Below are 26,616 nucleotides of genomic sequence, written 5' to 3'. Positions count from 1 at the left end.
TAGGCTTATACTAAACGTCTTCTCTTGAAATAAAATTACATCCTCCTTTCCTCTCTTTTCCATTTAGCATTACATGTACTACCCACACTCTCATTAGCTTGGTTTATATTCAGATATTGCTATTATTTACATATTAGTTGACTCTCAGCATGCACTTTATACGCTTTTATCATAAATATAAAAGGAAATTAATTTGCCAATTTATACACTTTTATGAAATACAAATATGACAGAGAAGTTAAATTTAATCTGACGAAATACGTTAACTAACGATAGAGTCCTTACGAAATATATCAAATAACGATAGAGTCCTTATGAAATACATCAAATAAAGATAGAGCCTTTATGAAATACATCAAATAACGATAGAGTCCTTATGAAATACATCAAATAACGATAGAGTCCCTATTAAATACATCAAATAACGATAGAGCCCTTATGAAATACATCAAATAACGATAGAGCCCTTATGAAACACATCAAATAACGATAGAGTCGTTACGAAATACATCAAATAACGATAGAGCCCTTATGAAATACATCAAATAAAGATAGAGCCCTTATAAAATACATCAAATAACGATAGAGTCCTTAGGAAATATATCAAATAACGATAGAGTCCTTATGAAATACATCAAATAACGATAGAGTCCCTATTAAATACATCAAATAACGATAGAGCCCTCATGAAATACATCAAATAAAGATAGAGCCCTTATGAAATACATCAAATAACGATAGAGCCCTTATGAAACACATCAAATAACGATAGAGCCCTTATAAAATACATCAAATAACGATAGAGTCCTTACGAAATATATCAAATAACGATAGAGCCCTTATGAAATACATCAAATAACGATAGAGCCCTTATGAAATACATCAAATAACGATAGAGTCTTTACTAAATACATCAAATAAAGATAGAGCCTGGATGAAGAGCAGCTAATCATGTCCATTCATCTGTGTTCATCTATGTTCATCTATGTTCTTCTTTTGTTCAAATCAGAGGCCACCAGAGAGTGGTTGTGAAGCAGACAATTCACTATCAATCGTTAAAGAAGAGTGTGAAAACCAAACTAGTTGCTCTGTGACAGCGACAAATGCAGTTTTTGGTGATCCGTGCATACGCGTCGGAAAGTACTTAGAGGTTACCTACTCTTGTGGTAAGCCTTACTTATAACCAAGCATCATGAGGCGGGGAGGGGAGGGAAGGGAAGGGTCAGGGGGTGTTACAGCTCTACAAAGCGGGCCTCTAGAGTAATTTAAGCGGTCAGAGTAAATATGGGATTAAAAAATGTCTTCTCATATTCTTAAAATACTTACAGGAAAAAAAGAACAATTTGAAAACGGGGAGTGATGGGCCCGACCTGTCTGTCGACACCCTTCGTTGTAACGAAAACAAAAACCATTTCGAAGCAAACAACGTCTTTTGTAAAATAAAGATAAAGCATATTTCTCATTGTTGTCGAAGAACTCTACGGCATGCCATACGTTTCAAAAATGTCCAAAGCAATATAAGCATGTCCAAAATAATATAAGCATGTCCAAATTTATATAAACATGTCGAAACTAATATGAGTATGTCCAAAAATAATAAGAGCATGTCCAAAATAATATGAGAGTGTCGAAAGACTATGAGCATGTCCAACATATTAAAAGAATGTCCAAAAATAATACAAGAGGGACAAATGTAACTGCCTAATTCAATTTTGTTTTGAACATTTTGGCGTTTTAAGTTACGCCATATGTTGCAAAATATCCAATAAAATATAAGCATGTCCAAACTTATATGAGCATGTCCAAATTTATATAGACATGTCAAAACTATATGAGCATGTCCAAAATAATACGCGCATGTCCAAACACATATAAGTATGTCAAAATATAATATGAGCACGCCCAAAATTATATGAGAGTGTCGAATAATAATATAGAAGTCTCGAGTGTAACTGCTAACTTCAACTTTGTTATGAACATTTTGGCGTTTGAAGTCACGCCAAATGTTTCAAATATCGAACTTTTATATTTGTATGTCGAAAAAAATTAGCTTACAATACCTTCTTTAGAGGTAATTTGTATCAACTGACACAATGGTTATCATTATGACAATATATTATTGAAACATTCTTCTGTTTTTGTGACGCAGATAATTCAAAATATGTAAAAACAAGACCATCACCTAACATTTTTCCTTTTTACATCCCTACGTAATGTGAGTGGTTTCGCCCTGCCTAGAGGTGCTGAGATTATTCATATATTGTTGCGAAGGCAAAGAAGTTCACGTGCGAAAGTACGTACAACATGCACAAGCGCTAACAACGTACAGTAGTTATCACACATGCGTACGTTGACAGTGAAAATGAACTACTATACTGTGTTACTTTTTTAACGGAAAATTGTGACACTTAATTACGGTTATCAGGCGAAGTCGGACACTAGCCCAGAATTAAAAAAAAAATAAGCCTAGGTTAGGGGTATTCAACGTTTAATCTTCACTCTCACCTTTTAACTAAATTTCAAGATGGAAACGTGGGAAGAACTCGCCAACTACATATTATTGATTAAACCGCGTGGAATGTTGGACACAGTGGTTCTTCGTATTAAACTCACTGATAGTTACAGCACCTTGGGGCCAGGTTGATCACTCGCGCTACGAAACAACTCAACTAATATTTCCTCGAAAATAAAATCGTTCTTGATCGAAATATCATTAAAATATTAACACACACACTAATACGGTAATGGATGAACTGTATATCGTCTTAAGTTACGCTGGATATGGTGTTTTTGTTTTCAGCATACCAAAATAAAAAGTTTGATATTTGGAACATATGGCGTAAAATTCAAACGCCTGACTGTTCATTACAAAGTTGAATCGAGCAGTTACGCTCTAGACTTTTGTATTATTTTTCGACACTTTTTTATATTTTGGACATGCTCTTATAGTCTTTCGACACTCTTATATCATTTTGGACATGCTCTCATTATTTTTGGACATACTCATATTGGTTTCGACATGTTTATATAAATTTGGACATGCTTATATTTTTTTGGATATTTTGCAACAGATGGCGTGAATTCAGATGCCAAAATGTTCACTAAAAAGTTGAAGTTAGCAGTTACATTCGACATGTTCATATAATTTTTCGACACTCTCATATTATTTTGGGCATGATCATATTATTTTTGGACATACTTATATTAGTTTCGATATGTTTATATAAATTTGGACATGCTTATATTTTTTTGGACATGCTTATATTTTTTTGGACATGCTTATATTATTTTGGACATGCTTATATAGTTTTGGACATTTTTGATACATTTGGCATTCCGTAGAACTCTCTCCCTTGATATACAAACCTGGACACGATCAACCATGGTGACATCACTCAATGTAAGATCATCAGGCAAACTAATCATAATAGTCACGTGATCACTGACAGCCTTGATGTTTATAGGCTGGGGGAGCCATTGGGGTCAACCTGATATATGTAGTGACGCGGGAACTATTATTTTGTGTTTCAGCCTTCGCTTGAGTGTACCTATGTATAACTTAAATAGTAGACACGTTTACTAATACCAAACGCCCAATATGTATGAGGATAGATTTGTTTAAGTTTTTCTGACATTCTTTTTCTGAACAGTTAGAATATGTGGTATTAACGACGAATGCGATAATACAACAGAGGTCTGCCATAGTGATGGCGGCGTTGACGTTCTTTGCAACTGCGGAGAAGACTACGAGAAAGTCGAAGGTGTTTGTACAGGTAAGTGAATTTGCTGACCTAGAGTTAATAATCGATACCGACAAATCAAATCATCCTTTGCAATGTCTGCTTCACGGTATGAATGTTGTTATTGCATGTTACTGTTATATATATATATATATATATATATATATATATATATATATATATATATATATATATATATATATATATATATGTATATATATATATATACATATATGTATATATATATACATATATGTATATGTATATGAGTGTTATTACATATATATATATATATATATGTATATATATATATATATATGTATATATATATATATACATATATGTATATATATATACATATATGTATATGTATATGAGTGTTATTACATATATATATATATATATATGTATATATATATATATATATATATATATATATATATATGTATATATATATATATATATATACATATATGTATATATATATGAGTGTTATTACATGTTTACTGTTATTGTATGCAAACTATTATTATATGCATACTGTTGTTGTTTGCATACTGTTATAACATATACACTGTTACAGCATATTTATTCATATTACATCTTTACTGTTATTACATATATACTTTTATTAAGTGCATACTGTTATTAAATGTATACTTTTATTACATGCATACTGTTATTACATGTTTACTGTTATTACATGCATACTGTTATATCATGTATACTTTTATTACATGCACACTGTTTTTACTTACATGATGTTATTGCATGTATACTGTTATTACATGCATACTTTTATTAAATGCATACTGTTATTTCATCCATTATGTCAATATCATGGGTCCTGTTATCGTATGAATATTGCAATTGTATTAAGTATATACAGTTATAGCATGCTTTATTTCATATGTACGGTTAGTACATGAATTCGGATATATCATTAATACTGATCATACATATTTACCGTTATTGTGTACATACACTGATATTGTGTGGACACTGCTATTACATGTGAACTGTTTCTGGCTATAGGTTGCATTATCCTTTACTGTGGATAATCGCGTATGTGTACTTATTCTATGATTCACATAGCGACACACATTTTGGCATACGTAAAGATTAGTAAAGAAGATGTTACTTATGAAAATCAATCTTTACTCAGTCGTGAATTAATCATAAACACCAGGATTCCATAGTCCGATGCCATTTGTCATGTAATTACACAGTTTTAAAGTCCAAAGTATACATATATTGCACAGCACAAGTTTTCTAGTTTTTCTTTCATATCAACAGTGTCACAGCAAAAACAAACATCATTAGTAACGTGAAAATTAACACTCATATAGTACGGTGGCCGAAAAGAGACACTAAATTCCCAAATAAAATTCCCCAAATTGCCTTTCTCGATTTGTTTCGATGTTTAATCTACAAATTTAGTTTTTTCTTCCTTTTGTTTTCGTCTCTGATTTTTTAAATTGTTTCTGATTTCGATATTATTTTCATACAGCAGTTAAATTGATGTTTTTAGTAATGTCAATATGATACCACCATTACTCGGTATCTTATAAATTTATGCCAGAGTTTAATTTGCAGCTAGGGTGAAATGCCTTACATTTCCTTATTGTTCACAAGTCCTAGTCAATCTTATTCGTCTGCATTTTCACACCCGCTGGTCATGGTTGAACTACAAGAGTTCTATAGTTGCTTCAAACTAGCGTTCACTACTCTGTTAACACACGACGTAGTAGCCTATAGGTAACCCTGTACGTTGCTGTTCTTTTCTCAATATACATATTAGCACGTAGCTAGACACCTACACTTGTTTACTCAAAGATACGGCTGTGTCATGACTTTGGAGTTGTTACTTAACGACTGAAAAGCTGTTACAGCAAAGGGTTATCTGACAAGATCGTTCGAGCACACGTTTATTATATTCAGTATGGAATATATATATATATATATATATATATATACAATATATATATATATATACAATATATATATATATATATATATATATATACAATATCTGAGGTCAAAACCAGAACAGGTATAATTTGACATCAGTAATTGTATTCAGCATGCTGTTTGACACAATTAAAAGCGTTTCATTACAAACATATAACACAACGATGCTGTATACTTCCTTTGGCAGATGCGGAAATGCAGCATGCACTGTTGTGGCGTCTTAAAGCGACACGATCGATGTGTCACCTTTAAAACCATGCTGTAACGAGTAATATGATTGATTATAGAATTGTATATAAAAGTGTGATAGTTGATATCCCTATACTCAACGTATAGGCTTAAACATCAATGGGATAAAAATTACCCTTTAGAAAATATTCCATTTCCGAAACTTTTGGGTTTTCCTATTTCCACAGCCATACCGGTACCAGTTCCTTGTCCCGAAGATGTTGTCGAAATAAAAGGAATTATATTAACATTTCCCCGAGGAAAGACGGGAGAGTCGATGTATTCCGAGGAACTATGCCCGCCTGGGTCCGCTCGTAAGTTTAGTTTAGTCATGTGTATATTTATTGTCTTAAAGTCATACGAACAATCATACTCACTTGGCCCAAACAATATATATAGCATATTAGTATTACACAATTTAGTATTACACTGAATTGAGACATGTATGTCAGGCTTGCTGTTCGAGTAGAGCAACATTAGTACGATAAAAACAACATTATTACGAATTAACAACATGATAACGAGTCAGTAGAACAACACGAGTACGAGTACACAACACGTATTCGAGTACACAACACGAGTTCGAGTATAACAACATGATAACGAGTACATACCATTAGTAAGAGAACAACAACATGATAACGAGTACACAACATTAGTACGAGTAGAACAACACGTGTTAGAGTACACAGCATGAGTTCGGGTACAACAACATGAGTATACGAGTGCAACAACATGAGTACGAGTACAACAACATGATAACGAGTACACAACATTGGTACGAGTAGAACAACACGTGTTAGAGCACAAAGCATGAGTTAGAGTACACAACATGAGTTCGGGTACAACAACATGAGTATACGAGTGCAACAACATGAGTACGAGTACAACATGTATTCGAGTACAAAGTTGGAGTATGAGTACAGTTGGAGACGAGTTCGAGTACACACCGTGAGTTCGATTACAACAACACGATTTCGAGTGCAACAACATTCGCGAGGACGCGTATTAAATCTAACACAAGTATATCTACTATAGATTTTCAAATGCGACGAGTATGATAAATTCACAAGGCCAAGTACCAGTAGAGACAACGATGATAGAAAACGAGTACAAGTATACGGACTCAATACCAGTGTACAATCGCTTCTTTATTCCTCAGTAAGTTTGAAAATAAACCATTGTTGATCAGTAACCTACATATCCTATATAAACTTAATAAGCCATACCGAGAAGTTAATACTTTCATAAAGAAAGAAAAGTTCAGACCGGAAAAGTTGATCAACTTTAAAAGAGGATCCGACAAGTTTAAATGCATCTCCGACACCACCACCCTCCCCCTTCCAGCCCTCTCATACCTTCCCCTAGTCGGTCCATCTTGGATTTGTCATCTCAAAACATGGAAAAGGAAAGTGTTAGTTTATCCCTCATTGCTACCTTTAGTTTTCAATGTTTCAGAGGCACTTTGAAATTTGTTTCTGTAAAGTGTTGACTACGATACGGGTTTGTTTATCATTATTATCAGAACCAGAGGAACCATTGGCCACACGATATTGTGACGATGAGTGGGCGGAGCCTGTTGTTACGGAGTGCTACGATGACAGTGCTTTAGAAAACCAATTGGAAGAAATTGCAAATGTGAGTCGAAAAAAGTATCTTTATATGAGATTTTAATTCTGCTTGATGTCACAACAGATGTTTAACAAATTGCGAACGTCAACAACACGGCTGGCCTACCACACTTTCATAGTAGTCTTCTACAGCTTAGGCTACTTTGCAGGACTTGTTGATGAAGACTTTGAAACAGGTACTGAATAGACAAAATTTACAGACCTTGTTTATAAAAAACAACAAGTATAACCAAATATGGTTTTTGTATAACTTGAGTGATCATGTGCAATTCGAAGTAAAATTTCTATTATACAATTGACCAAAACAATGTTTGTGGTTCTTTTTCCGAAGACGAACGTCACCGAAGACAACGTTGAAGAGGTCGGTGAATTACTGCTGCTAGCTTCAAGTCAAACAGATCTCATCACCGAATCCGGACTTGAAAACATCATTACATCACTCGCCCTAATAGTCGAAGTTGGTAGTCCATCAACGGAGGTGAGTAGTTAAAATGCACGTGAGGGTTATAAATTTGCCCAAACAATACTAGAAGGAAAATTGGTCAGATATATCTCAATATATTTCGTCATCTATCACGCATTCAGTCACTTGTTTACAGTGGCGTAGGAAGGTACTTTTGAGTGGGGGGGGGGGCTGAAGACTGATGGCCTGCCTGGGGAGGGGTCTAAGGGGAGGGGGATTTTTTTGCATTCCAGGTGGCCTCATATGCAATTTGGTGCAATATAGCACACTTCAACACCCACTCCATTTTGTAAATAAGTTTGCATTTTCACCTGGCCTTAGATGCAATTTGGTGCTCAAATGAGTTTTTTTTTTCTCATTTGGAAATGAAAAAGGGGTTCTCTGACTTGCGAAGCGGGGGGGGGGGGGGGCGGAATGATACTTCCGCCCCATACTTTTCACTGGTTGGGCTGGCGCCCCCAGCCCCCCCCCCCCCGCTTCCTACGCCCTCCGTAGTAAGTTCAATTCTTTCTCGTCTTCTCTTGAAGGTCACAGACTCTGTGGTAGGCGTGGTTAATAATATGATGTCAATTAATGAGACGTTGCTAGGTGATAGTTCGGACATAGATGAGGTTGTACCACTTCTGGAAAGCCAAGTACGGTTTGTACATGATCTTAATGATAATTACACTGAACTGGTGACAAACCTGGGAGTTAGCGCTCTCCAGTTGCCAAAGACGTCTCTCGAAGATCCTTTTGTTTTTGAGGACCCCTTTATGGACTCAGATGATGACGTCATTGAATCGCGGAAATCATCTATTACTCTACCGCCCTCACTTTTGGATATAATTGGTACAGGTAAGGCCTAGAGATAATGTAACAATAATAGGGAGAAAACATATGAGACTAACCGACTAACCGCTGCATTGTGTTCATAAACACGGTGTGTGGTTGTGTGGTTGCGGGTAGTTTGAGGAAATAAAGTCTCTTATAGCTTAAGCTATACCAGCTCATAGGCACTAATATATTCCGTCCTAGTCGTAGCCAGTTGTGACAACTTCCTATAATGATCAAACCACTGTCAACTCTCCACTCATGTCATGCTTCAATGCACTCTTATACTGATACAGTTCCTATACCTTTATCTGATAGAGACATGGCATTCATACTGCTGGCGCTGTCAATAACGAGTGATTTGAAGAAAAAATGTACCCAAACTTTCCTTAATTGTTTGATTATATCAGCGGGGAAAATCCTATCGAAAACCTAATGTGTGAGGCGACCCATATCTCACACGTATGTCATATTGTTACCCTGTATAGTTAATTGTTATAGAAGTTGACTTAAGCGAGGTGCCTCTCACAGCTGCCCGCCCGCTTGATAATATAATAACTGTGCTAAACACGCCAGGTAAATATTTACTATTTTGGGGTCGTATGGATATAGGTACCAGGTTCGCGCATGCGTTGTTTTAAGTCGTAGAACCATGAAAGATTTCTATCATTTTGTGACCTTTTGAAAGTGTTTTTGTGTCACCGTTTAGTTACTCGTTCTGCATTTGTGTAGAGAGGCATACCAATCTACACAGTGTTACATTTAAGTTACCACTTGTTTAGGGTTGAGAGAGAGAGAGTGCAGAGGGGGAGGGGGGGGGGGGTAGGTCGACATGGAGAGGTATACCTTATATTTAATACCTAGAATATTTTGAAGGTATTTCATTTGATTCCTTATTGTTTTCACCCATTTCTGTTGTTTCTTTATTTTTTTTTCTCTCTCTCCAGTGAATCCAAATCTAACTTCTATACCAGTTAGTTTTATTACCTACGGCGATGCTGTTCTTTTCCAATCTGACTTGGAAGGCTCGTCAGTCAATCAGGAAGGTTCATCTGTACTTGCTGAATATGTAGATGGTCACGTGATCTCTGCTACAATAGAAATCGAAAACGTTACCATAGATAACCTGCCGGAGAACTCATCTGTCATGACCAGATTCTCGAAACCCGTAAGAACAAATTTTAAACTTTGCATCATATGCATCATATACTGCGCATGCGTGTGCACGTGTGGTTGTTCCGAGTTCCAAGCATTCAGGAGCATTTAACTATAGATATCTAAATGTCTCAGAATGGATAACCACTTTCAGAGTGGCAGTTGGAATCCCTGTCGAAAATTCAACATAGGTGACCATTATTTAATTTTCTAGCATATACAATTTTGGCAAGACTGATTACTTAAAGATTAATATTGGTCACTAACTAAATTTAAATATGTAATAGACTATCAAAAACCAGACTACCAATCGGTCCAAGTGTGTACTTGTATAACACTTTTAATGTTTCAAAAATGTCAGTTTTATACATTTTGAGGTTCAACAAGTATAACCTAATTATTCTTTCCATTATAAACACAACCTAACCAGTGCCTAAATCTGCCATCATGTTTTAATAGTATTGTGTAGTAAATAATAACAGAATCATGACAAACATTTTACCCCTGCAGTGAGGAACCGATAATATATAGTATATGTTTATTGGTGAATATCTTTAAAACCGGAATTGCGACAAAGTCATTACTAGGCATAGCTATAGCATTCAATCGTGTTTTGTTTTTGTATTAATTTTTCATCTTCCTTTGTTGTTGAGCTACACGACATACCAAAGCGCTGCTAACATGCAGTAACCCTTTAAAACTATAACTTGTTGTAACAACAGTAAAACCACTTACTTGTACGAGTGTTAGCTGTAACATTTTCGTTTTTTTGGAACGCGGAGGTGTTACTTTTAACTTATATCTGTCTCTTGTAGATTGTTGATGAAGAGAATAACGAAACTGACGTCACGATAGAGTTTGTTTGTGTCTTCTGGGATTACAACCTAACTAACGGTGAAGGAAAATGGTCAGAAGAAGGTTGTCGTATGGTTTCAAATGACACGGAGATAGTGTGTGCCTGTTATCATCTGACTAGTTTCGCTGTGCTTGTTGTAAGTATTATAATACAGTTTAATGCTCTGAGTGAAATAAGGAGAAAATTGCTTTTTCGCAAATACAAATTTCTCAATTACTTAACTTTTGTACTAGCGCCATTGATTTGTCAAAACCGGTTTTTAAATTATTTCAACATCCGATCTTTTTGTTCCCAAACATTCTAAAGGAACACAGAAGATGACCGTTGAATGTCCCACAGAGGTTCATTCTTTCCAAGGTGGTAATAAAAACAGTGAATTTTGACCAAATGTAACCATATTTGAATATCTGGCATATTTAAGGGCCAATACAGCAAACCTTTAAAGGGTCAGGTTGTGCTGCACCGAAAGCTCCTCGGCAAAATAAAAGCAAGCTGGAATTTACTTTAAGACAAGCATTGCCACAAATATATAAGTTATAAGCATGATACAAGCGTAACCGTATTGTTACAAATAGTCTAAGCTTATAATTTATACACGTAAATGAGTGCGTATACACTAGATTTTTAGTGTATTAGTACTACAGTCTGAGTACAATGAGCATAATTCCCATTGGTATTAGTATGACTGTACAAAAATCGCCAAGTTCGAGTATGAGTAAGTGCAATCCATCTTAGAATCTACTTTAGTCGCCAAAAGACCTAAGTACGCTATACACAGTATAATTATGTCTAAAACTCCATCATTGCATCGGCTGGTGCGAATACACGCAACGATGTCAGAGTATGTGTGTTTGGAATATCGAATCACTACAATTCTGGCCTATACGCTATAACTGTTAAGGTTAATGAATCTCACCTGCGCGCTCCCAAAATGACTTTGCACCACAGTCAATAACGTAACTTGGCCCGGGTTCGGGCCCTAGGGGGACCTGTGTCAAGAACCGATAAATATAACCACCAATTATAGATGAAGACTAGTACTAAAATTTTATTTTTTTATACATATAGATATCAATATCGTAAGTGATGTTCTGTATATTTCTTAAGGTTCTCTCCCGATACCCACCAAAATGGGAAGTCAACGAAGTGGGTGGGGTGAGGATGGAAATATGGCCACAGGATGTAACTAACAGACAAATTGTTAACAGCTCTCTCTCTCTAATTCATTAACGCTTGTTATATAAATCGCAACCAACTTCTTTAGACAAAAAAAGGGAATGAACTCAGAAAAGGCTGGTAAGTTTAAGCTGCAGAAATGAAAATCCACCAGTCGTCTTACATTTTTATATTTAAATATTTATCTTTTTTAATTAACAGCGTATTTCCGGCGATATTGCTGACACTCCATTCCATGTGGCTCTTAGTATCATCTCTATAATAGGATGCATTATTTCAATCATTGCTCTAACATTCTCCTTGGTAACGATGTTGGTTATCAGGTAAGGAATGCCAGCCTATACTCTTATCTCATTTTACATTTGTATCCCTTGAAGGTTACCACTCTTTAAATATATCCTTTACACTTTACAGCGATAAGATAAGCATTTTTCCCCTACTTGAGCTTTGTACTTTTTTCGATAATAATGAACTGCAACACAACCCAACCCAATCCAGTGGTATGATTTGGAGACACTGATAATATTCCTGCCAAATTCTTATTTTGAAACTCCGACTCCCGCATTCGTTTAAAGACGCCGCTTGAATATCCCATACACTTGGTAATGCGCGCCACTTTCTTTAATCTAATGTTGGTATACTCCTTACATAGAACCGATATCAGTGCGCCTGAGTGTCTCCGTCAGAAAAACTGCTGAATAGCAAGTGAGCACAGAATAACATTTTGTCCTTCGATATTTAATGAAACAGAATCTTTATCTTCCCTGTGGCTTGAATGCCAGAGTATGTACACATGGAAGTAAGTGTGGTGCGAGAATTGAGTTAACTTAGGGCAAATTTAGACCACTTTATATGCCTACCAAGAGCAGTGTACGAAAATTGTTTACTAGGTAGTAGAGAGTCTTATTTTCAAGTGAGGAAACCTTCAGGCTCTTAGAGACCACATCGATTTGACGATTTATAAGTGTGTAAGTCAATGGGGGAACTTCTAGGGAGGAAGCTACATTTGGACATCATCCTAGTATATATCTCTTTGTAGGTGGCGAATTTTCATTTTATATAAGTAATTAAAAGCGGGCAAATGAAGCAGCCACTAAGAACATGTATACTGAGAAAAAAATCTACATAGCGCCATCTATTTCCAAGCCTACGCGAGACAGGTCTAACGTGACAGATACTGATAAATCATTTGGAGGGATTACGGCTAACAAAATGTTTTTAATTTGACTAGATTAAGAAAAAGAGAGGACGGCTGAGGGGTGTGATGGCATGTTTTCATGAAAAAAAATCAGTGTCCTTATCACTCTAACATGTTGGATAGCGTTGATAGAACTAAACATAGATAATACTATGAACCAGACAGTCTTACTCGTGTGACACTAACATGATTATAACATTTCTGGAATCACCAATGAAGCAACCTACAATAGTATGGTGCAAATGCCATTCTACAGTTACTCCCCCTAATAAACCGGTTAACTGCGGATACTTTTAATTCTCTCAATCCACAGGTCCATTCGAATAAAGCAACAGACGCACGTCCACTTTAATCTTTGTCTCGCTCTATTGGGACTCTACCTGTCGTTCTTGTTGGGTGTCGATAGAACCGATATACCGGGGGTGTGTAAGGCTATGACGTCATTGATTTACTTCTTCTGTCTCTCGTCCGTGGCGTGGATGTCGGTGGAGGCGTTCTACATCTATATGCTGATTTGGAAGTATAATAAAAGCAGTATTCATCACTTGGTGACAGTAGCGGTATTTCTAGCCTGGGGTAGGTACCCTATAACTATACATATGTCTCCAATACCCATTTAGTTGTGTTCTTTTCTGTGTCTTCTACAACCATTCCATAAAGTCAAGTTTCTGTCAACCGTTCGTTCTGGTAAATATATATCATCCATGACGCCAATATTTCTCTACAGCATTAATATTGCTTATTATCTAATAATGTACCAAATTTAGGCTTACGATATAATACACGCTAAAAGCCCAAACTCTGGAGACCTCGTTTAAACGTTGGAGCATACAACATAATGTGAAGACCAACAATTAAATGTGATGTGTGTGCGTGTGGGTGGGTGGGTGTGTTTAGTCTGTTTTTCATTTCAATAACACTTTCTTATGGCTGCGTTTCTGTTTGTGTTGCAAAGAAATTATATTGAATGTAAATTCTGCTATCCCATGCAAGCCATTTGCGTCACCATTTTGGCTGTTTACATTATCCAATATGTGAAAGGACTCCATTGTGTAAATATTACCTCGCCCGGCGATGAACTCTACGTTGCATGGATGCGTCTGTGTGTGTGGAATTTTGCTGGTGTTAATATGGTGCAGTCTTTTCATGTATGTTAAAGGGATCTGTCCTTTTAATGTATAACACAACAGAACAATGGAAGATACATGTGACTCACACAACTCTCTACGCATCAGAAACTTTATTAACAGTAGAAATAATCATCATGAAAAAATAGTCATTTTTGAATTATTTTATTTATTGTTTTATTTTATATTTAGGACTACCAGCAATTGGAGCAATACTCATATATTTCTTGGATCATGGTCATGATTACGAGGAATCAACAGATTAGTAAGTATTATTCAAAAAACAAAGACTTTCTTTTGTTTTCATGGCTTTGTTTCTAAAGGTGACTTACTTTACCACGTCAAATATCTTACCTTCACATGACAAGATGAAGCAACGATTTATGGGGCGAACTAACAATCAGAATGGTGTACTAAAATCACTAGTCAAACAATGTTAAAACGATATGTGTTACCCCTCACTATTATTTCATAACAAGCAACAAACTCATGTTTTCATATTAAATGCAATATTTTTTTAACAACCTACATGATTAATTAGACACATTAAGTGCATACTTGAACACCGAAATCACATCATGACTAGAATATAACCCACAAATGTTGGGTACTACCTTAACTATGAATATGCAAATTAAAAGTGTCCCGATGTATGTTAATCGATACAGAACGGTTATAAAGTGTAATTGTTCATTCACAACAGGTTAAAAAAACGAGTATCAAGTAATTATTCCCACGGTTAAACACAATTTGTTCTTAATTAAGGTTAAGCAATTAAAAGTGCTGTTCTCATTGTTACTTTACGACCAATGCTGAATGTTAATTCACGGTATTATGGTACTAATACGTCCATAACGTCCTGCTATTTTACAAATCGAGCAGTGAATGTAAGTTAACGATCAAGCACACGCTACATAACGTTTTCCTGTTATTTTACCCATGAAACACTGTTATACTGTAAATAAAAACGGCGTGCCACAGTAATATTACGTCAACAGTTCACCTTTAATATACAAGTTTTGTTTTTAAACAGTGCATACCTTCTTGGATAGATGACAAGGTTGTCTATTCATGTCACATTTAATTTATAGGATCAAGACCATGAACATATTTGGTAACCATGAGCCCAAAATTTAAATTCTAACGACACGACAATCGGTTGCAAAGATCGTGTTAGGTAACATATCTAAAAGATGCCCCGCTGGGCGGGCTTTCCCTAAGAAATGAGTGCCTCTTTAACTGATTGATATACTGAGACTTTTGAGGTGGAGAGGGAACAAGGCTACCCTCTCCAGACCTCCATAGTCAGTCGAGGAGTTTTCACATTCAGCCGACGAAGAATGAGATTACTAATCCGGGTGTAGACCCCCCCCCCCCTCACCCCGTACCCTCACTTCCCGCCTACTCATTATCAACCTAATAACAATTCAAGACTTATTACTAGTCAGTGGGTATAAGCTTGCCGATTTAAACAACCCCAAACCCCCTCCGGCCTTAAAAGGGATACCTTTTCAGTCGCCTCTCGACCCGCTTAACATGTTGATTCCCCTACCTTAATCAGTCGTGGGGGAGGTAGAACCCCCCCCCCCCCTTCCCCACATACATACATACACGCACACACACGCAGCTTTGTGAATAATATGTAGGCCTACATCTTTATACGGGTTAACAAAATGTGTATAGTATGTAAATTGCACCGTCCAACCCCAACCTGTCGTTAAAAACTTGTTGAAGTACCGTATACGTTACGGGTTTTAACATTTCGTGACCATACACTTTACGTGTTAATGTTCTTTCATCACGTGAAATGACATTCTTTATTTTCCTCCTTTTCACAGTTGCTTTCTACATCCCGGACCAGTTCTCTATTTCGGATTTCTGCTAGAAATATTATTACTATCTGTCTATAACTTCGTGATATTCGTCTTAGCGACATATCGCGTCAGCTGTCGTAAGATCAGACAATCGAACAAAGTAGAAAAGAAGAAGGAGATTATTATTCGAATCAAGAGTACTTTTCTCTTCTGGGTTCTCCTCGGTATGGCGTGGACTTTCGGATTTCTGGCCACATTTCAAAACCCTCTCAGCCTTGCTTTCCAGTTACTCTTTTGCGTTTGCCTTTCTCTGCAAGGGTTCTGTATGTTTTATATGCTCTTTGCGCAAAATCCTGAAATGAAGAAAAGCATAACAAGCACTGTTAAGCGAACCAACACTACTTCATACCAAGTTGATAGCGGTGTAAAGACAGCCTGTAGTCCGAATCAGTCCGTTGACATGCACGATATCCCGGTTAGCTCCAGTAGCAATGATTACAGCCTTGTTGCACCTAATACTGGTGAAGACAATGACGGAATAGTTTCGGAGTGATTCTAGCAATGATGTTGAAAAATATTTGATTTTTGAATACGCAATTTACCCATCACTGTATAGTTTTTTTTTCTTTTGCAGACCATGTATATATATATATATGTATAACGGGACGTGAGTGCTAATTTGTCTGGGCTCTTTTTTAAAGAGGTACCAGCAATGTAAAATTTTCGAAAGAGAGAGCACTTCTTTTTAATATAACAATAATAATATAACTGGAAATAGGGTACTTGTTTTTAACAATGCGGGGTACTTTTTACTTATGTCTCTTTTCACTTGTTCTGCCTGTTCTGTGTTTTGCATTAGTCCGCCACCTCTGGTGATCTTCCGCTTACACTATATTGATAATCACGTGATAATTTACATAAGTTACCCGTAAATGATATACAATCATTGTACTCCGAATTGATACCCTTTTTTCAATCCAATTTGCAACAATTGAAACGTTTTGCAACGTTTTGAAAAGTAACACAATTGTTTGGAATTATTTCTGTTAAATGAGGCTGTTCTGATATATTTTATGCAACCATTTTTCAAATTCGTCATGATGTTATACGTTCCCTTTTCTTTTCTTTTTTACTTTATCGTCAAGGGTAATGAAAATGGAAGTTAAAAACTTCATATTTCAAACCACAAGTGAAAAAGAGAAAAAGCTCAAAACACACATGAACAACTATGCAAAGTTCGTATACATTTTGTAACATCATTTTGGGATATTAGATTTGTGACAACCTGATTAAATGTGCTATATAAAGACTATGTTGTCAAACTAGTTACTAAGATAAATTAAGAAGTCAGTTGTATTTAAAAGTAAGTTACCGTGACTATGTAAAACATATTCGAAAACAATGATGTATTGTTACTTTGTTGAAATAATGTCACAATAGATAAAACATGACGTATTTATGGACCCACAACAATTTTATGGTAGATTAATGACGAATCCCAGTTGAGACAATTTACTTAGATCTTCCTTATCTGTCTCCAGTCTAAGTTATGCCCTTTCATCTTCTACCTAACCTATTAGCTTGGTATCATTTAAGAACTGCGCCCCCATCCTGCAGAACTGCGCCTACATTCCTAGCTCCGCCCTCTATTTTTCGAATCTACCATTTTTGAAACTAAATCCTGGTAGCTCGCATCGACTTGATGTTGGAAGTTTTGATGTCATGCTTTCAAAGCACTTGTATTATCCGTACGAGCTGTATGAAATCATGTGTCTACTATAGATCAACGTGTTTAACTATCAATAGGATAATACGAGTGCTTTGAAGCATTCGATGAGAGGAATGTATGTAGCATGGTATTATAATAGCGTTACAAAATTGTCCCACCTGGCTGCACAAGGATGATTAACATATCGCTCTATTGGAAGTTTGTCATTGTTATAAACACGTTCTAATGACATGTTAATTAATCTGTTGTGCGTGTGGGTGTGTGGTGGGTGGGGGGGGTTTAGGGGTTGTGGGTAAACATCACAGCGTTTATTACAGAACATTACACTGGTTACATGAGCGTAAAAAACGAGACTGTGGGTCAGGAGGGGCAATACGGCTCCGGGGTCAGTAAGAGGCCCGAGGTAAGGAGAAGGCTAGATCAGTTCAAGGCTTTCCCCACCAGAGAAAAACACGCTCATAAATGTACCATACGGTATCAATAAAAACTATAAATGACGGCAAGGGGTCATATATATTGTCCAACTTGTCCTCGGGATCGGACAATGCGCTCTCCTCGTCCCTGTACATTATGTGTACTGCAGGTAACATGACGTGGTGCCATTTTTGTAATATTTTAATATTTTTAGAGTTTTTTTTTAAACCTGTATAATACCATTACCGTATGTCGATACTGAGTGGATTTTTATACCCCGCTATGAGGTTTGTCCGAGTAAGAAATTATACAACAATAATGAAAACAGTTTGTGTTTAGCCGTATCATTATTTCTGTATTTATTGTTGATTTCGCTTATATTTATTTATTCATTCATTCATTCATTTCATATATTTACATACACATTCATGCATATAATTACACACATAAACAAACCTATACGAAAATGCATATACCGAACACTAGCAGTTTAGTACAATTGTTATCGAGGCTAGCGACCTTAAAGAAAAAGAATCAAAGAAATGAAAATTGAAGTACAGTAACATATAGTATGAAAAGAACAATACATGACAAGTCATTGAAAGGATGCATGCGTATAAAACAGATACAAATAACTTCATCGGAATATTTAGAAATAAGACAGGCCTTTAATGTTGTATTAAGAAATATACACGAATTGGATTTTTGAAGAATAAAAAGAGTATACCATTGGGAAGTTCATACCAGAGTTTAAGAAATATAATTACACAGCAGCGGTTTACCATGTCTAGAACTGCCCCTAATGACTCCAGAACTTGAAGTAGGCCTATATTACTCCTATACAGTATCTAAACGCAGGTAAACAATCTCTAGGCCTGGGAATGTTACTGAAAGCAGTATAGAGAGCATTTTTGTTTAACGTGACGTGTTTAGATTAAAACAGACTGGTTAAGAATACCAGTAACTTTGTTACGACACGATGGTTACTGTGCAGAGCATTGATAGCATAACGACGATGGCTGAACTTTAAAAAACCTTTTAGACTTCTGTTTTTGCAGAACCTGTAAAAGGCTTAAGGATTTAGAGCATTAGCCACCCCTTTGAGACCAATCTCAGGCTAAATCGTTCTTGGAGTATGTATACACAAATGTAAGATACAACTGAATTAGCAACAGCACGTGAAGTAAGGCTCTAAGACGATACAAAACATGTCGGTGTATTTAAGAAAGTCTGAAAAACAGCGCAGTTCTTTGCACAGATTGCCCAGCTGGGAGATTTTGGTGCCATTTAAAAGTCAAGAAATTTGTGATATGAATGATCAACACGTTCTTTGGAGTGGCATCAATTCTATCAAGATGCAACGGGTGAGTTTGTGAGCAATCAACAACAACAAGTTTGAAGTTCCCTAATACATATTATACCTTCCGAATGGCCTAATTTTTATTACTAGGACGGATAAGGGTTTCAGGTTTTTCAGGAATTTACAAAATTCGTTTGAAATCAGAGTTAGGGTTTAGAAAGTGGGTTAGAGACTATAGGGACTTTAGAAAAAGAAGGATTGTCGTTCAAAATCTGGGGTCAAAACTAGGAAAAAAGATTCAGTACATGTTTTTTGAAAAAGCGTCACATGTTTGGAATCCAGGGATTTGATTGACCGATGCCCTTATTCGTCCTAGGGAAAAAAATTACGCTTCCGAATGAGGTTTATAAAACTTATACGTCATGAACAAACATATTAATAATATCGGCTTATTAGTATAATGCAGAGACCGGATTGGAAACCATTTAAAAAAATATATATCATTAACGTAAATGAAGGAAAGCAAACTATGGTGCAATTACAAATCCCCAAAGGAACGCCAGTGATAATGTTAGCATAGTTAGAAGAAATAACAACACCATTTACATACATTAAATGTGTTCCTCTTTGAAAAGTATAGCTGGTCATAACATTGTATGCCTTACCCACGAATACCATAACTATGTATACAGCATGTTTAGAAGGATATAATGGTCGACTGGTATCGAACGCCTTCTTCAGATCTATAGGCAGAGATCGAGGAAGCTTGCACATCTGTCTACAGAATACACTGATGCAATGAACGGTTACACTGAGAGCATGTCTAACAAGCGCTACCCTTTCAGAAACCAAATTGGAAGTCAAACAGGGTATAATTTCTGTCTCGATTGATACTTGTTATGCGTTATTTTCAATGGTCCTTTTGTTTTAGTCAGGATAACAGACTGATTAGTGTATAGTTCTCTGGAAGTCTACTATCGCCATTAAATTCTTAAAACAATTGGTATATACCGGCAAGTATCATGGTAGACGACATATAGGTAAGAATCAGATTGAAGATATGAGATAATAGCCCAAACAAGAGCCTGGGGCGGGGGGGGGGGGGCTTCAACACATTGGGTGAGATGCCATGTAGTGATATTACAGGAAAAAATATGTTTATGTTATTTAACGTTCAACATCGTAGTTTGAACAGGGAACTGGTGTTTTTCTGCCTCCCTTACCATTGGTGTTCCACAACGAAATGATGACCCACCCCCTCTCCGTTCAACCCCCCCCCCCCAACAAAAAGAAAACCTAAGATGGCCGGCTAATAAACTTATAGAAGGTACTATACTGTAGCTAATACCCATTTATTTGTGGAAGTCATACTACTAAAAGAAATGCCAGAAAGTTCGTTAGGTGAGGTCCAGTAGTTTTCCATGATATATACTTGTCGTATTCCCCACACCGATTACCACCCCCCCCCCACACCCACATGAGTCCTCCCCAGCAACAGTGTAGACAAATCTTGTTGTAATTGACAGCCTGCTATATACGGTATTGATATTCATTCAAACACATGACGTGAATACTTTATCAAATGTCACCATTAATGAGCTAGTCGTGATTGAATTATTCTCAACTGTTATATTAGTTCATTTATCATTTTTCACAGAGATTTGCATATATTAGTCTTATAGTACTGAATTTCGAATTTTTAACCAGAAAGCACAAATGAATAGAGGTTTTAATGACATCACTACAGTAGACTTCTGCTTGTTCACCAGAAATAGCTTTTATTTATATAAATGTCCTGAGATATATATTTTCAGAGTTTGACCGCTGGTAACCCAGATGACCTTTGACCTCTACCAAAAGCAATTGATATTTTTTTACTCAATATAACGCATCCATGCACATGCAAAGTATGAAAAATATCCATGCTTCCTAATTTGAGATATCGTGTTTACAAGGTTTTCAATATATGACATCTGGTGACCTCAGATGACAGTTGACCTCCACTAAATGGAACAGAGTTGTATTACTCAATATAACATATCCATGTTTAAGAAGGTTTTATAAGTGTATGACCTCTAGTGACCTGATATGACCTTTGGCCTCTACAAAAAACCAATAGATTTCTTGCTCTGACACATCTACATACCAAGTATGAAAAATATCCATGATTCATTCCTACACTGAGATATCATGTTTACAAGGTTTTCAGATGTTGACGTTTGGTAATCTCAGATGACCTATGACCTCCACAAGAAACAATAGGGTTCTTCCTCTCCCTATAACGCATCAACTATGAAGAATGGAATATATCCATGGTTCCTTTCTTGAGATATCGTGTTTTCAAGCTGGGCGTCAAAAACACACACACACACGATAAATGTAGTGTTCTTTTGTTGTTGTTATAATAAGCAAGGTTTTTTATTCTCCGTCTCATTAATTGATTTCTCTTTTGTGTGTGTTACCTTGTGATATTAATCACTTGGCTGAATTGACAATTTATGCATTATTTATAATTAAAAAACCTCAACACTAAAACAAATGAAATGAAAACTTTCTATGGTAAACATATTAACTTACAGTCAATGAAATCTTTTTGGAATTGTAAAATCCGCAAGTCGTCATTTCGTGTACAACCAGAACGTGCATGGAACGTATATTGAAAAATTGATACGTCAGGAATATTGCTATTCATGTTACAGTTGAAAATACATTGTTTTGTATACAGTATGAAAAACTTCATCGGGTTTCTGCGAGGGTTATTCTTTGGATAGGTAGTGCATCATGGGGAAATGTATGTATTCACATACAGCCATGAACCGACTTTCAATACGTGTCGGTTATTGCTTATTCATGCAACTTTGATTAAAACGTGACTGAAAAGTACTCCCAATCCTCCAATATCTTATTAGTTATTGCTAACTCATCGACTTCCAAACATTACAAATTAAGATAAAATATCTGTAAAAGCATAATCAAAACTACGGTTATGAAATGTTTCGAGTTCGATAAGTTGTTATACACACACACACACGCACACACACACACATGGAAGGAAATAAAAGGCAATCCGAATTGTATGAAACAGAGATCAGGTAAGTAAAATCAAGAAGGAACTATAAACTATCCCTTACAACAAATAATTCAATAAGTATTTTACCTGATACCTATTAATTTCAATGGTTCAACGACAGTAAGTTTATATCGTAGAGCCTTTCACGATATAACGAAATGAACAAGAAAAGTTTGTCTGTGGAAATAACAATAAGGTTTTGAACATTTGTTTGTAATCTGTGGCTTCTTTCGTTATTTTTCAAAATTAATATGAACAAAATTGGTAGTCAATACGCCTATAAAAAGCATCTTCATTACAGGTGTATAAGAAGATATAAATAGTATATGGCAGTGTATATATATTGCGTTCAATTTGTAAATTTAAGCAACAAAATCGCAGGGTGAGTAGAGACTCATGAGTACGAGTGGCAATGTCACGAGTACGCAGTGGCGTGCGCAAGGACGGACGGGTGGGACGGGGGGGGCAGGACAGACCCCCAACAATGGAATTGCATCCAACGACCCCACAGCCACACCCCTCATTCGAGATCATTTTTGACCATCCATAAAGGTTCCTGTCCTCACAAAAAATCAGTCGGGTGACGCTGGAACCCCCCTCCCCCCCCCCCCACAACCGCCCACTCACAAGCCCTTGAAATCTTTAGCACGTCACTGCGGCGATTACGAGCGTAAAGAGAAGAGCGAAAATAAAATTACTGACTTGTTAATGATTTTTGTAATATCAAGTATACTGTTAAACAATCATATTTAATTTTTAATCCTTCCCGAAATTCACACTTTACCCCCGCCCTGCCCCCAAGCCCCTACCTCCAACTTTCTCCCTCTCTCCCTTTCCCGTCTACCGCCCTATCTTCCCGACCAAATCCCACCAGCAAACTCATCTTATAACACCAATTTCCTTGGACCACCTTCATCTGCTTGCCAAAGAAATATCTATCTATCTGTGTATCAAAGAAATATAACATGAATAGGCTACGTTGTTTAGGATTTGTTGTACAAATAAAAGACCTTTGGTTTCATTTAGCGTGTAGGAAATTATGAAACTACCAACAACAAAAGCAACAACAGTAACAGCAACAAAATTATCATGTCATAATAAAACAATGAGTGATATTTAGATTTCTGTCACGTTTTCTACGTTGGCTACAAGATAGATGGTCTTTGCAATTCGATGATAGATGATAATTTTGAAGGGGTGTTCGACACGGTAAGGCACCGCCATCGATTCCTGGTAAATACCCGACTCCGTGTACGATGTCGATACACCATCTCGTTTCAAGTCGAATGAAAGATCTAAGTTGTAATTTGCGTGCATGGAGGTGAGAAATAAGGGCACGGTCGTCAAACGCGCCATACCGGAAAGATCTGCGGAATGTTCTCTAAATACTTCCGACGCAGCAGAACCATTGAGAATTTCGTCCATTTTCACCAACGATGACATCTTTATCCGTGGTAAAAATACTTCCAGTTCGCTTTCCACCGTCAATGATTCCAACCACATTTTCACTTCCGATTTTAATGATCTCATCGATTTGACATTTTTCGAACCTTGTCGATTCTCAGGTAAGATGATTAGCACTCCCAACTCTGAGTTGGACTTCAGTCCTACTTCAATGATCCTGATTTTATACGTGACGTCATGGATGTATTTAAATTTACCAATCACGTACGTAGACGGTACCTCTGTGACGTTATTGGACGAATCGTAGAACAGCATGTTTGACGCATGCGCATTGGTTTTCGTACACGTAAAGTCAAATTGATCTACAATAGAAAACAGATCTACGTGAAATAAAGGTGGCGCCAGGAAGTCGTTTCCGGTAGAACATGTTATATTCCCACACGTACATTCCTTGGCCCAACGATCGACCATTGATTTGATCAATCGATAATTGAAATCGACGAACTGAAGTTCTACTTTGTTGGCAAACATCATCATATTTTTGCGAAATTTCAGTTGAACTTCTTCACGATATCTTACAGATAGGAAAATACCAGACATTGTAAGAATTCTGTATGTATCATCTTCTGTTTGATTTTGATGGAGATCGTTAATTAATTTGGTTAATGCATTTTGAATTGCTCCATCATTCGCATTTTTTTCTAATCTTAGAAAGTGTAACAATTGTCGCTTCGTGTCGCCGTCCGTGCTGAGATAATAAATAAATATACTACAGAAAGTTTGGAAAGGTGAATAAATGAATGTCTGGCAACATTTGTCAGACGCCGACTCGACGAATTTATCGTAAAGTTCCACTGCAAGTTCATGAATTATATCTGATAATATACTCATAGACTGCTTGTTCCCCATTTTGTAAAGTAGTTCAGACCATTCAGAGCTTAGATAACCCTTCTATCTGCTCTACGCATGCGTAGATATCATATGTAAATGATGATCAATGTGTACTGACGTCATGCAGAATCCAGCAAACCAGGTCAAATGTCGGCTTGGAGCAAATAATCAGTCCCCTTCACAGTTCAACCTCCTTAACACTCCCGCATATTAATTCAACGAATCCAGCGGGCTAGTCTTACACACGGTAGATATTGAGGGCGGCGTCCGGTTTAGCTTGTGCGAGGAGGCGCACTCGCTGTTCAGCATTCTAGCTTCACAATTTGTGTTGTTGAATCAGTTCTCTTCTTAGCATACTTCAAACAAACGAACTCCTTTTATCGTACCATTTCCGTATGTTCGTCTTCCTCGATCTGAATTGATAGAAAAGCATTATAAGTAATTATATGGAATCAGGTCACGTGATTAATGACCATTATGTCGGCGTTCTCAATTAATTATCTACGAGGGCGGGCCAGAGCGAAATATTAATTAGAGCAAAGTGGTCACAGGTAACCATAATCATACTAAACCTATCTTGAGTACTATGCAGGGTATATATAGGCAGTATGTATATGTGCTATATATATATATATATATATATATAATGCCACCAAGTTGTTTAAGTCTCTTACTCTCTTAAAACTTAACGATATGATCAATCTTAATGTGGCATCATTTACCCATAGTTTCGGGATGGGGTATGTGAGGCTAAGTGGGTCTTGTAGTCGGGATTCGTATTATTAAATAAGTTTTTCTTTGCTTTGTTTAATTTCTCTTTAATTCCTCTGTTCAATGTGTTTTCTATTTTTTCTTCCAGTTTTTAGGGAGTGAAATTCTTCGACAAGCCCGTCGGTCCATGGTTATTTAGTTTTTTCTTTTTACTTTCCTATACTTCATTGCTGTTCATATTATGTTTGTTATTTTGTGCAACAGACACTATTCAATGTTGTAGGACAACATATGAAACGAAACAAAACGATTTTCAGAACATTTTTACCCCTTAAAATATAAAGTCTTTTTTTTTTTGCCTTTTTTTCAGCAGGGTTAATGCGAAAAGGCCATATATGTCTGTCAGATAAAACGGTTGAAGGTTCCAGTAGAGAACGTTGTGATCAAATACGGGCAAATGCTGACGGGTCCTTTTAGAATAATTATAGCACATTTGAGTATATTTATAAAGTTAGCAACATGTTTTTATATCAAATAATCAATGTGATTAAAAGAAAGCTTTTCGGGAAACAATTGGGTTTTTTTTCTTTAGAAAAATATCCGAGCGAAAAATTTTCATCAGTTACCAACTTCCTGTTTGTTTAAAACATATAGATCTGCGGTTATATATCTGTATAGGCCTATAGTTTCATCAAGGAGCTTCTACCAAAGAGGTTCCTTGTATAACCTCATTGGTTTCATCCTTTGCAAAACAACCCATGGTTTGACTCATGCGAACAAACCGCACAAAACAGTTTTGCAACCGTGCATTTTCTGTAACTGGGGCCAGGCTGTGGAACGACTTGCCGTGTTCGGTTATACTTATCAATCTACACTTTCTTCTTTCAAAAAAAAGCTCTGAAGACTGCAGTTCTCTTTAATCTTT

At 36.4% G+C, this 26,616-nt stretch overlaps 1 protein-coding gene and 1 long non-coding RNA gene across 5 annotated transcripts in view; one reads left to right on the top strand and one right to left on the bottom strand.

The window, feature by feature from the left end:
• LOC139980707 (adhesion G-protein coupled receptor G2-like) overlaps positions 1-16,875 on the top strand; it is a 63,203-nt gene extending 46,328 nt beyond the window's left edge. Inside the window, exons 4-15 of one of the 3 annotated variants that reach the window (XM_071992560.1) lie at positions 1,010-1,166; positions 3,651-3,773; positions 6,128-6,253; positions 7,465-7,577; positions 7,902-8,048; positions 8,561-8,870; positions 9,794-10,014; positions 10,817-10,993; positions 12,235-12,356; positions 13,545-13,807; positions 14,551-14,623; positions 16,197-16,875. In XM_071992560.1, the coding sequence (XP_071848661.1) occupies positions 1,010-1,166; positions 3,651-3,773; positions 6,128-6,253; positions 7,465-7,577; positions 7,902-8,048; positions 8,561-8,870; positions 9,794-10,014; positions 10,817-10,993; positions 12,235-12,356; positions 13,545-13,807; positions 14,551-14,623; positions 16,197-16,725 (2,361 nt within the window). In that variant the 3' untranslated portion in view covers positions 16,726-16,875. The remainder of the gene's footprint in view (positions 1-1,009; positions 1,167-3,650; positions 3,774-6,127; positions 6,254-7,464; positions 7,578-7,901; positions 8,049-8,560; positions 8,871-9,793; positions 10,015-10,816; positions 10,994-12,234; positions 12,357-13,544; positions 13,808-14,550; positions 14,624-16,196) is intronic. The other 2 variants (XM_071992561.1, XM_071992562.1) reach the window with 2 other exon arrangements.
• The window catches only part of LOC139980720 (uncharacterized), a 44,952-nt gene that overhangs the window by 13,386 nt on the left and 4,950 nt on the right, over positions 1-26,616 (bottom strand). Inside the window, exon 2 of one of the 2 annotated variants that reach the window (XR_011797654.1) lies at positions 17,458-25,393. This is a non-coding gene — a long non-coding RNA (uncharacterized lncRNA). The remainder of the gene's footprint in view (positions 1-17,457; positions 25,394-26,616) is intronic. The other variant, XR_011797653.1, reaches the window with a different exon arrangement.

This window comes from Apostichopus japonicus, chromosome 15, assembly GCF_037975245.1.
Source record: "Apostichopus japonicus isolate 1M-3 chromosome 15, ASM3797524v1, whole genome shotgun sequence".
NCBI lineage: Eukaryota > Metazoa > Echinodermata > Holothuroidea > Aspidochirotida > Stichopodidae > Apostichopus > Apostichopus japonicus.
Note: the sequence above shows the minus strand (reverse complement) of the source record. Positions and strands in the feature narration are given on the sequence as shown.